At 42.7% G+C, this 12,541-nt stretch overlaps 1 protein-coding gene across 1 annotated transcript in view; it reads right to left on the bottom strand.

Annotated features, from left to right (window-relative positions):
* Positions 1-12,541, bottom strand: part of ACACA (acetyl-CoA carboxylase alpha) — a 217,218-nt gene that overhangs the window by 146,689 nt on the left and 57,988 nt on the right. The window contains exons 12-20 of the mRNA XM_041001716.1: positions 11,297-11,467; positions 10,202-10,363; positions 9,690-9,853; positions 8,312-8,462; positions 7,885-7,988; positions 4,143-4,224; positions 3,252-3,397; positions 2,349-2,499; positions 12-146 (exon numbers count right to left, since the gene is read on the bottom strand). Of these exons, the coding sequence (XP_040857650.1) occupies positions 12-146; positions 2,349-2,499; positions 3,252-3,397; positions 4,143-4,224; positions 7,885-7,988; positions 8,312-8,462; positions 9,690-9,853; positions 10,202-10,363; positions 11,297-11,467 (1,266 nt within the window). The remainder of the gene's footprint in view (positions 1-11; positions 147-2,348; positions 2,500-3,251; positions 3,398-4,142; positions 4,225-7,884; positions 7,989-8,311; positions 8,463-9,689; positions 9,854-10,201; positions 10,364-11,296; positions 11,468-12,541) is intronic.

Here is a 12,541-nt window from a genome sequence, read left to right as displayed (position 1 = left end):
GACTACCTCACCTGCTGAACCTTGCTCGGATTGTCCAACTGCATTTTGGCGATTACACAGCCAGGGTCAAGAGCTGCTCCAGGTCGCTTGACGTAATGGATACAGCCAGATTCTGCAGCTGTTAGGGTCATCACCATCTTCATCACCTACAGTGAAAAGGTGCACAGGTGAAAGAGCCCTGACCTCCCTTGACAAAGACGAAGGTTTTGAAGAAGCCAGGGTTTTAATCACCATCTACGTGGGGCAAAATTTAGCTCAATCCAGAAAAATGGGTATCTATCTAAATGTCTTCGGATCACCTAGGCAGGCAATTAGAAACTTTGCCAGGAGCTAGCTGTGAGGATCAACAACTGTTACCGACATTTCCTGCTTCTAACTCTTGAACGCGTTTTACCAGTTTGTGATTCTGCTTTTTCTGTATCTCCTCAGACCAGTGGCCCCACGTGTTTGCTTCTAGGCAGTCTACCTAAGGTATTCCCACTAAAATCTGACAGTCATTCTTCAGCCCTTTTTCTCCCTTACCCACCAATTAACAACTAAGAGGTAAAGGACTTAAACACAGGTCCCACAGCTAAAGGTACAGATAAGGGGGGAATGCATGTGGAACAGCCAAGCACATTTTCTAAACTTCTCTCAGAGCCCTTCCTCTCCTGTCGTGACTTTAGACCCTCATCATTTCTGGCCTACAGCACTTCAAAACCCTAAGAGATTCCCTACCTGCTATAAACTTGCAGAAGGGTCACCAAGAGCAATCATTCCAGGATGCAAATCTCAGCCTGTCACTTTTCTAATTAAAATTCCCTCAATAGGACCAGTGTGGCAGTGTAGCATGTAACAGTTGCTGCTTGCAACACTGGCACCCTGTATCAGTGCTGCTTCGGGTTCCTGCTGCTCCACTTCCAATCCAGCTCCTTGTTAATGGCCTGAGAAAAGCAGCAGAAGCCGCCACAAGTGTTTGGTCCCTGCCTTTAGCCTGGCCCAGCCCTGGTCATTGCAACCCCTGGGAAGTGAACTAGCAGATCACTCTTACTGCCCACACCCACCCGTATCACTTGACTTTCAAATAAAAAACATTAAAAAACAAAAACAAAAACAAAAACCCTCCTTCAGTCATTTCCTACTGCCTCCAGAGCAGTCTAAACTTAGTGTGGCTTATAAGATCCTTCAAGACCTCAAACTGCATTTTTCCCATTTTTGTTTGCTATTCCCTATTATACCTTCATCAATTTTTAATAGATTTTTGCAGTTCCCTAAATGCATAATACTCTCTTCTTCCTGTACTTGTACTTCTCAACTCTTAAAGATTCCTGGGCCAGGCAGAATAGCATAGCGGTTAAACACCTTGAACAAGCCAGTATCTCATATGGGTACCAGTTCTGATCCCAGCAGCCCCGTTTCCCATCCAGCTCCCTGCCTGTGGCCTGGGAAAGCAGTCGAAGACGGCCCAAAGCCTTGGGACCCTGTACCTGTGTGGGAGACCTGGAGGAAGCTCCTGGCTTCTGATTGGCTCAGCTCCATCCACTGTGGTCACTTGGGGAGCAAACCATCAGACGGAAGATCTTCCTGTCTCTCCTCCTCTCTGTATATCTGCCTTTCCAATAAAAATAAATAAATCTTATAAAAAAGACTCATATATATGTGTATTTATTTATTTGAAAGGCAGAATAAGAGTGAAAGAGAACGGGAGACAGATATTTTCCATCAGCTGGTTCACTTCCCCAAATGGGCACAATTGCTAGCTGGACGGGGACAGGCCAGAGCCAGGAGCCAGGCCCTCAAGCACATGGGCCATTTTCTACTGTTTTCCTAGGAGATGAATAGGAAACTGGTTGAGAATGGACCAACTGGGATTCAAGTCAGCACTCAGAGGGACAGCTGGCATCACAAAGAGCTGCACCACACCCTGGCGCTGATTGTCCCACCTGAAACACTCTTCCCTGTCCTGCTTCACCTGAGTTAGTACTACCTCCTCGGAGAAACTAAGCTCCAGAGCTCGCTCTCTCATGGTCTCTACCCTTATTGTGCACCATATCTAGAACTGGGTTAGACAGCCCCTTCACACTCCGTGCCTGCCTCCCTTGGAATGCATACTTTGTTTTTGTGTTAAGCCAGCAGTCAACACAACACTAATGTTCAATAAATGTTATTGTCTATTACCTACTTTTAGACTTAGAATCTTCATTCGTTAATGAATGAACTTTTTGTGTCTAAAAACTCAAGGTTCAGAGCCTCAGCTAAGCCAACACATGTTCTTTCTGATTCTATTTCCTTTCTGCTACTTTTCTGTCCTAGCCCATCCCAGCCCACCCTCCCTGCCCAATACCTGACAACCCAGTTACCTCCCTGACCTCAATCTCAGCATAGCACTGCCCGGCAAACACATGGCCGCCATCCTCCACAATGTACTGGATTAACTTCCCAGCCGAAGGTGAGCGCATTACTGATGGGTCATTTTCCTTCTCAAACACGCAGGTTTTATTGCCAATCGTGATGCGGTATCTAGGAGACAAGTGGAAAATATAAGCCAATACAATGCGTTGCAAAGTAAAGAAGGATGGTACAAAATGTAAAAAAAAAAAAAACAAAACAAAACAAAACAACTGAACATACACACATTTTAATCTATTTTTGTTTGTAATGCTAAACAATAATTTCTTCTAATAAGACCGGGACTAAATAAATCATGGTATATTGTTATAGTGGAATACTATAGAACCAATAAAAAGAGCAGGCACCTCTATAAAAACAAAGATGATAATGACATAGTAACTAACATTTCTTCAACTTTATGTTGCTGGCAATGTTTCTAATGTGTCAGTTCACTCAGTTCTTAGAACACTGTGCCTGCTCTTTTAGTCTACCACAGAAGTTACAGGATAAAACAAGGGACAGACAGTGTGAAAGGGATATTGCTCCCTGTGTAAGCATAAAGGAAACACTCAGCATGTATACATATGTGACATGCATGTGCAGATAAAACTTCCTACCAAAATACCCAAGAGTTGTTGCTTATAGAGCAATTTTTTTCACTCTTCATTCATTGTACTGGCAGGAAGACATGGTTTTCATTGCAAGCACTTGTGTATCACTGAAATTTGTTTTAAATTATGTGCTCCTTTTTTTAAGTTAATACAAAAAAAAAAAAAAAGACAAAATACAAAGATGGTCCTGGCAAAACTCCCAGTGCTGGCGTCTAGCAAGAGAGAAAGCTAACACAATCACCAGTAAAAGACCCTCAAAGAGCAACCCACCTATCCACCTCCTCCTTCATGTATGTCGTGTAACTGCTGCCGTCGTAGGACAAGAGCAGTCCGCCGTCACTGAGCCGGTGCACATCGACTTCCACACATGAGCCATTCATGATCACCACGTAGGAGTTGGGAGACTGTCGAGTCACCTGCAGTGAACAAGGGCCAAAAGGGTTGAGCCAGCGAGTCCCCTCCAGGCAGCTCCACACAGAATTTCAATACTGAGGAGGAGGAAGATCAATGTGTCTGGTGCATCACTGCGGTGGATGAGTGAACTGCAAGCACACCAGGCTGCTTCAACGGCTTCTCTTTGTTGGATGTATATGTAAAACTGGGAAACTTCTAGCAGGATGTTCACAGAATATCAGATTTGGGCCTGGAGCGCTGACCTGGTGGCTAAAGTCCTCACCTTGATTGCGCCGGGATCCCATATGGGCACTGGTTCTAATCCCGGCAGCTCCACTTCCCATCCAGCTCCCTGCTTGTGGCTGGGAAAGCAGTCAAAAATGACCCAAAACCTTGAGACCCTGCACCCATATGGGAGACCAGGAAAAGGCTCTGGGCACCTGGCTTCGGATTGGCTCAGCTCCAGCCATTGCAGTTGTTTGGAGAGTGAATCAACTGATGGAAGATCTTTCCTCTCTATCTCTCCTTCTCTATGTATATCTGACTTCCAAATAAATATAAATCTTAAAAAAATTTTTTTAAAAAGAATATCATCAAATTCAGCTTCAGGTTACTGACACAAATAAGGCAGTGATCTCACTAGCACTCCTAGCTCTTCAGTAAATTGAACTCCCTCCCTCCTCCCCTGCCCCCCATCTATTGATTTAAAGAGAATAAGCTAGAGACAGACCAAAAGTAAAGTGCAGGCTTCACGGGGGTTCAACATACCTTAAGCACATACTTGACTCCCTCATAAATCAGTTCAACATCTACTGTGTTCAGAAGCGTATGGGCAGGAAGCACTTGACCTCTATAAGAGAAACGTGCAACACCTATTTTTGGAAAACTTCAGCAGTTCATAAGGGAATCACAGATTTCAGCACTTTCTGAAACACCAGAACCACCTGAAGACCATCTTTGAGGGACTGAGCACATAAATTATGAATGAATCTTGCAATATTTGAATCTGTTCACTTTTTGAGAGACAGAGCTGTCCCATCTCCCAGTTCCCCCCGAATGTCTGCTATGGCCAGGGCTAGGCCAAAGGTAAGGCCAGGAGCTGTGAATGTACCCAGGGCTCCCATGTGACTGGCAGGAACCCAGTTATGCCAGTCATCATTGTTACCTCACAAGGTTTGTCTTGGAGAGAAATGAACCATGAGCTGGGGCTCAGAAGTGAATGCAAGCACTCTGAATGGGACACAGGTGTCTTATCTGCTGTGCTAAACATGTATTCCTCTTTCCTGTTGTGTAACAACATTCATTTGTATATTTGAAAGGCAGGATGATGGCGAGAATGACAGATGGCAACCTTCCACCTGCTGATTTATTCCCCAAATGGTCACACGGCTGGCTCAGGGTCACCCAGGGCTTCCAAAAGGGCAACAGGAGCCCAGGTGATTGGGCCATGTCTTGTTGCTTTCCCAGGCATATTAACGGGGAGCTGGATTGGAAAAGAGCATCTGGACATAAATCAGCACTCATTTGGGATGCCGACATCAGGAACAGAGATTTAAATCACGATGCCACAATTCAAACCCTCATTTAAATTGTGGTAAAATATACATAATATAAAAACATCTTAACAATCTTAACATATATACTTTTAAATTACAGCCACATTATTATGCAATCAATCTTTGGTGGCAAAATCAAAACTTGAGACTCCATTAAACAACTCCCATTTTGTCCCCCAGGCCCTGACAGCCATCATTCTCATTTGTTTCTTTGAGCCTGACAATTCTTGGTAACTCATAAAAACAAAAGTAAAGTCATATAGTAATTGCCTTTTTGCCACAGGTTTATTTCATTTGCCAAAATGCCTTCAAGATTTTCCCACATTTTAGCATATGTCAGAATTCCCTTCCTTTTAGGACACTGGTACACATAGTCACACCATATTTTATTTCTCAGCCATCGGTGGATAGGTGGGTTGCACTCATTTTTGGCTACTTTCAATAATGCTATATGAACATGAGTAAGCATATATCTCTTTGAGATTCAATTTAGAATTCTTTCAGAATACCCAGAAACGGTATTGATGCAACACACAGCAATTCAGTATTTCAGTTTCTAAAGAATTCTAACACCATTTTTCATAGGGGTTCCATCATTTTGCATTGTTAGCAATAGTATACAAAACTCCCAGGTTCTCCATTTCCTTGCCTAATCCACTCCCAGCCTAGCATCCTGCTAATATATCTGGGAAAGCAACAGATGATGATTCAAGTGCTTGCACCCCTGCTGACCACAGGACAGACTCAGAGGAAGTTCCAGGCTCCCAGCTTTGGCCTGGACCAACCCCAACCTTTATGGCCATTTTGGCAGTAAGCCAATGGATGAAAGCTTAATTCTCATATTCTCTCTGTCACTTTGCCTTTCAAATGAATAAATTTCTTGAAAAAGCTAAGATAAAACCTTTTATAAAATATTAAACAATCTTCAAATACACTGTTAACTGAAAAATGCTAAGTGAAGAATCGTCTCAAAATATGCTACCATTTTTGTTTTTAAAAAATCAGAGGACAGGAAGAAATAAGTATTACACCCATGTACTTATATAAACTTGAAGTTTCTCTGGAAAGTTGTAAAAGAAGCCAGCAAAACAGACTGACCATAAGAACTGGGTGACCAGGAATCAGAGGAAAGAAGACTTTTCAAAGGCATCATTTTGTCTTTTAAGTTTTGAACCATTTGATTATATTATCTGTTCCCTTCAGTGTAATCCACTCCTAGAAACTGGGACCTTTTTAGGAGGTCTTAAAAATTCCAACAGGCTGAGGAAAGGAGAAAGGGAAGATATTACTAAGGAGAGAAACATTACCAAGAAATATTTTTAATAATAATAGAGAGATTGAATGATAAGATAGAGTGACCAGACACTAATAACTGACAAATGTGGAGTGGGATTTTGGCTAAGCAGTTGAACAAACTGCTTGGGATGCCTATGTCCCATGTGGGTGCCTTGGCTTGAGTCCTGGGTCCACCCCAAATTCCTGCTTCCTGCACGTGTGTACTCTGGGAGGGAGCAGATGCTAGCTCTGGTAGTTGTGTCTCTGCCACCCACATGGCAGACCTGGACCGAGTTCTCAGCTCTCGCTGCAGCCTGGCCCTGCCTGGCCGTGCTGGGCATTTGGAGAATGAACCAGCGTATGGGTGCTCTTGGTCTACCTGTCCATCTCTTTTTGCTTCCTAAATAAATTTTAAAAATAAAAGGGAGGGTGCTTTACCAAGTAGTAGAAACACCAGTTGGGATGCCTAGATCCCAGATCAGTACCCGGGTTTAATACCTGGCTCTGCCCCTGATTCCAGTTTCCTATTAATGCAGACCCTGGGAGGCAGTGGTGATGACTCAAGCAATTGGGTTCATGCCACAGAGGGAGATCTAACTGGATTGCCAATTCCTACCCCCAGCTTTGGAAACTGCCCTCGCCGCCCCCCACCCCACCCCAGGTACAGTGCATCTATCTAGGAATTAAATCAACAAATGGGAGTTTACTCTGCCTGTGCCTCTCAAATAATAACATTTGTACATTAAAAAGTAAACCAAATGTAACAACATTACATTGGGGAAGGTGGCTATAAAAGAGGTTGTATGTGACACACCTGTATGCTAGTAGGGAAATAAATCATTTACTGATGTTAGGGACTGAACACTAAGAAATAGAAGTAAGTAAGGCTGAATTGGCCAAAAAAAAAAGGACCAAAGTATACATGGAGTTGAGCCTCACATTGAGGGATTTAGATTTGATACAGAAAGGAAAGGAGAATGGCTAGAGGTTTTAGCACACAGAAATAACACGGGGAAAGATATTTATCTCAGGGTTTGCAATCTCAGTTCAATTTTCAAAAATTTGTTTTGTTACTTCCTTTCAGGTACCTCAAAAGGCAGCTGATACACATTTCACAACACAGAAGGAAATAAAGTGCTTGTGATTAAAGTGCTTTAAAATGATTAGCCCCTGGGACCATTCCTCCGGGGACTCTGAGGCAGAGCTTGGCCTCCAGAACCAGCATGAAAAATTGGATAAGCCCTGAACATGTCTGACCTTCTACTTCAAAGACTCACAAGGTCATCTCGCGGATCAGCCTCAATTATTAATTCCCAAAAGGTGGCACAGGTAATACAAATAATATTTAGGGATCAATGCTAGAGAGAAACACTAGATTTTTATCACCAGGATTGGGGAGATTTGATGGTTGTATTGGACAGAATAAATACTGGAGCTGGATTCCAGGTGTTTTTTTTTTTAAATGATCTGTTCACAAGCTAATGTCTAGAATCTGCAACTAGAATTTCAAAATAGTTGGCCATTAATAATTCTATCCTCCTACTTCTGTGTACCTCAGTATGTGACAGCCAAGTAGCACCTACAAGTGTGATGCAATGGATTGAATAAACCTATCTGAGCTCAAGGCTTGGATGCAGGACCACTGGTTGGCTCTTTAGCCCGTGAGCAACAAAGCCTACCTTTCCAAGGAGTGAAGAAAATTGGAGATGCTATTCCGCAGGTTCACGTCGGCCACATGAAGGGCCCCACATACAACTCCCAACATGGTATCAGGGCGTTCTGCCTGGGAAAAAAAGGATCGAGTAAATACACGGTCAATGGGCAGTGTGGCATCCAGAATTACAAAGGCCAAGATGAAACATCTCACAGTAAAAACATTCATTCTCATTGCCTGATTTTCTTGAAATAAACACATGTACTTGTAAAATAGAACTAAATTTCAGCACCAAATGAAGAAAGGACACAGTAATAGTTTAACCCTTGCATGCCTTTCTTCAAGCACTCCAGGAAATAATACTACAACATACAGAATGATTCAAATACAGGCAACAGGAAACCCTAAAACTAAATCCCACAGGTTGTTTATGGAAGGGGACAAATACACACCTGTACTTTTTCTGCTATCAATCTGTCCAGCCAGCCAGTGTCGATCCTATTCAACTGAAAGCTTTCTGTCTCTAACAATTTGATCAGGTATTCAACTGTAGTTCGAAAGTCGCCACGAATAGATAGCTCCTTCAAAGCCACCACCATGTTTCTAGAAGAACAGAAGTTAATCTATGTCAACAATATTTTGACTTCTTTGGAGTCTTACAAAAGAAAGCAGACATGAGAACAAAAGAAGATACATAGGAAAATGTGGTCATTCACATTTGTGTTGGTTGGAAGAACTTCTAAAAGTCAGAAGACTTATGAATTCTGGTTGATATTACCACAAAAGCACCAGCTAATAGCATACATTTTATTATAAACAGCATAAGACAAATTACACATAAATCATCCTCATCTTTCACTTAGTAAGCTTACATCATTCCATTAATTTATTGTTAACTAACTAGATTTAGAGTATCAGCATCCCATATGGGCACCAATTTGTGCCTCAGATGCTCCACTTCCCAACCAGCTGCCGGCTTGTGGCCTGAGAAAACATAGAGGATGGCCCTGCTAACAACCTGGTGAAAGCAGTGGGAGACAGCCCAAGTGTCTGGACCACTGCCATACATGTGGGAGACCCAAATAAAACTCGTGATTTGTGGCTTCAGCATGGCCCAGAATTTGCCACTGAAGCCGTCTCTCTCATGCTTTCAAAACAAACAGGGCCCGGTGCTGTTGCTCAATTAGTTCATCTTCCTCTTGCAAATATTGGGATCCTGTATGGGCTTTGGTTCATGTTCCAGCTGCTCTACTTCCCATCCAGCTCCCTGCTAGTAGCCCGGGAATGCTATAGAAGATGGTCCAATGCCTTAAGACGCTAGCCATTTTTTTGAGACAGTACTGCTTTAATTTTTCATTTAAGAGTTTTAAATAAATGGGAAAAGTTGTAAAGTTTAAAGGAGAGAAATTAGGAGATCTCCACTTGTGAAAATGTTAAAATATTAGTATTCCACTTCCCATCCAGTTTCCTGCTTGTAACTTTGGAAAGCCAGAAAGGCAGGACCAAAGCATCGGGATCCTACACCCAAGAGGGAGACCTGGGAGAAGCTCTTGGCTCCAGATTAGCTTTGCTCTGCTCTTGCAACCGCTTGGAGAGTGAACCAGTGGACAGAAAATCTTGTTCTCTGTATATCTGACTCTCAAAATACATAAGTCTTTAAGAAAAACTCAAAACAGAAAAACACCTGAACACCGTATAATTTGACACAATATGAACACAAGTACAATCCACAAACTATTCATATTAGTACTAACTAACAGGATGCACGCTCAACCTTCATGACAGATCAGTACAAAGGTAATCCACAAAACGCAAACACTTTTTACTCACGAAATCGCTTCCTCACGATTTTCTCCCCAGGAAAAGCAGTGGCCAAACTGAGAATCGGCAAACTCGTGAAGTCCCCCTGCAGCAGCAACACTGAAGTAACCCCAGACGTTCTTATTGCTCCGGAAATTCAGTTCCTGAACAGTTCCTGAGCTGGGCTTAAAACCCTGTTAAAGAATGAAGAATATGAGAGAACAGATTTTATTTGGAAGGAAGAGAACATTTAGATATTCATTGCATCAGCTCTGTATTAATCACCCGAGGAAGCAGAAATGATGCCAACAAACCGCGAAGCCGAGGCCCAGTGTTCAGACTGAGGACCCCTGGGTGGACTCATGTGTAAGTGACCAACAAGGCAATAATCACTTATTTATTGGTTCTGAGAAGCCCCTATAAATTTCCCTCCCCAGAAGAAGACTCAAGAAATTGCTGAAGTATGTCCACAGATCCTATATCTTAATAGCAACATTTCCAGGAAAGACAAAAAGATGTCAACCTTTTAAGTGATGCGTTACCTCATCGGGATTTTCACTAGTGATCCGGGCAGCAATAACATGGCCCCTTGGGCAAGGGACGTGAGCAGAATTTTCAAAATCAATGGGAGCATCGCCCCAGGGAGATACTCCATACATCATACGGATATCCTTGATCCTGTATAAAGGAATCCCCATGGCAATCTGAAAGGTGGCAAAACACATGTCATTCATTTTTTCACAGTTACCTTCCTTAAAGTGTGAAGGGTACCAGATTACTAAAGATATTTCATGTTTACAATTCCACCTAAAACAATCTGGTTTTGTAGGCTGTTTTCTATAATCATTGAGTCTAAGTTTCTTGAAATGAAATAAACCACTACAGAAGTTGCTCGAAAATCCCTCAATCTTTAAACAAGTCCTGAAAGTCCTAAGGCAACATTTGAGTTTCCCATTGTTGTCATCTTTCCATAAAGGAATAAGAATGGAAATACTCCAGAAAATAGGCTGTGGTTAGCAGTTATCTAAAAGGAGGGGATGCATAACAAATGTTAACTATGTCTTCCTTCCTCCCATAGGAAGGAAATACTTGCAAATCAGCAGACAAATCCAGTGTGGACAAGCAGATAAAAAGAATATCAAATCTTATCATTAGCTATTAGTGTTCTCCATAATATGGCTTCCTGGTCTCACAGAAGACATTACATATCAGCAGAAATCTTTTATATGTTTTAAAAATAAAAGTGTGCTTCCCCAGTCTTGCAGGAAAATCCTCAATAATCACGGTGATATATAACAACCTCAGTAAAGAACAGCAGACAAAAGAGGTAAGGGATAATTACAAAGTTTGAGGGTTTACACTCATTAAAAAAGTAAAAGATGTTTTTTAAAGTTTCTAAAATATGATTGCTTGTATCAATGTGTCTGGTTAGAAAATATAGTAATATTCCTGTGCTCATTCTTCAGCAAGCAAAACCAACCTACACATGCATACTCTTAATCACACAACAGAACCAAGCTCAGACTTGGATAGGAGGTGCTTTTTCTTATCAGACACTGGCTAAACCAGCTTTTCCAGTATCAGGACATTCCCAACTGCTCTAGGCGCCCCCTGGAGCCCAGAACAGGGTGACTCACCTGGAGCTGTGCTGCTGGAAGATTGACATCAGCTACCATCTCTGTACAAGGGTGTTCCACCTGAAGCCGAGGGTTCAGCTCCAGAAAGTAGAAGCTGCCATCCTGGCTGTAAAGGTATTCCACAGTCCCGGCACTCACATAACCAACCATCTTGGCAAGTTTCACCGCACACTCAAAGAAGAAAAGGTAAGCAAACCTAAATATCTCACCTTGTCAAGCTACTAGATTATTGCAACTCACTATATGACTTCTTGACTTCAACATTCAGTCCCAGGGCTCAAATGGTTAATTTTCCCCCTTAGGTGCCAATACCTCCTATGGACACCAGTTTGTGTCCTGGCTGCTCCACTTTCTATCCAGCTTCCTGTTTGTGGCCTGGGAAAGCAGTGGAGAATGACCCAAAGCCTTGAGACCCAGCATGCATATGGGAGACCTGGAAGAAGCTCCTGGCTTCAAATTGGCCCAGCTCCAACTACTGTGACCATTTGAGGAGTGAACCAGCAAATCAAAGATTTTTTTTCCTCTATTCCCTTCTCTGTGTAAAGCTGCCTTTCCTATAAAAATAAATAAATCTTTAAAAAACATACATTCAGCATTTGTAAGAGCCAACTACGGTGTTTACAGGCTGGCATGGAGGCCTATCGGGCTGCTCCTACACCTGCACCAGCATCCCATATTGGGACTGCTTCAAGTCCTGTCTGCTCCACTTCTAGCCCAGCTCCTGCTATTGCACCTAAAAACTAGAGGAGGATGGTCAAGTGCCTAGCCCCATGTACTGGCATGGAAGACCGGGAAGAAGTTCCTGCCCCACAGCTTCAAACCGGCCCAGCTCTGGCCATAGTGATCACCTGGGGAGTGAACAGGAGGGAGAGATCCATCCCTCTCTCCGTTTGCTCTTCTCTCTCAGTAATTCTGACTTTGAAGTAAAACAAATCTTTGTTTAATAATCTTGCTTAGTTGTTTAGGGTACAAAGGGTCAAGGGCTACAGAAAAATGGATAATATCATAGTTTCCACACTGATATCATCACTTTTTTTCCTGTATCAGGGGTCAGGGGAGAAACAAAGGGAGAAGCCCTACACAGTCTCCCACCCATCCCAGTCCCTGATGTGGGGCATGCTCCGAGGGTCCTGCTCAAGCAGTCTGGATAGTTCAACAGTTCTGAATTACTGCTGATCTCACCATTCCAAGCACGATGAAATCTATTCAGAATCCATTGGCTGACAGTCTCTTCATGGTTGGGGT

Source organism: Ochotona curzoniae, unplaced genomic scaffold (genome assembly GCF_017591425.1).
Source record: "Ochotona curzoniae isolate NIBS_2020 unplaced genomic scaffold, NIBS_Ocur_1.0 scaffold_2453, whole genome shotgun sequence".
NCBI classification, from domain to species: domain Eukaryota; kingdom Metazoa; phylum Chordata; class Mammalia; order Lagomorpha; family Ochotonidae; genus Ochotona; species Ochotona curzoniae.
Note: the sequence above shows the minus strand (reverse complement) of the source record. Positions and strands in the feature narration are given on the sequence as shown.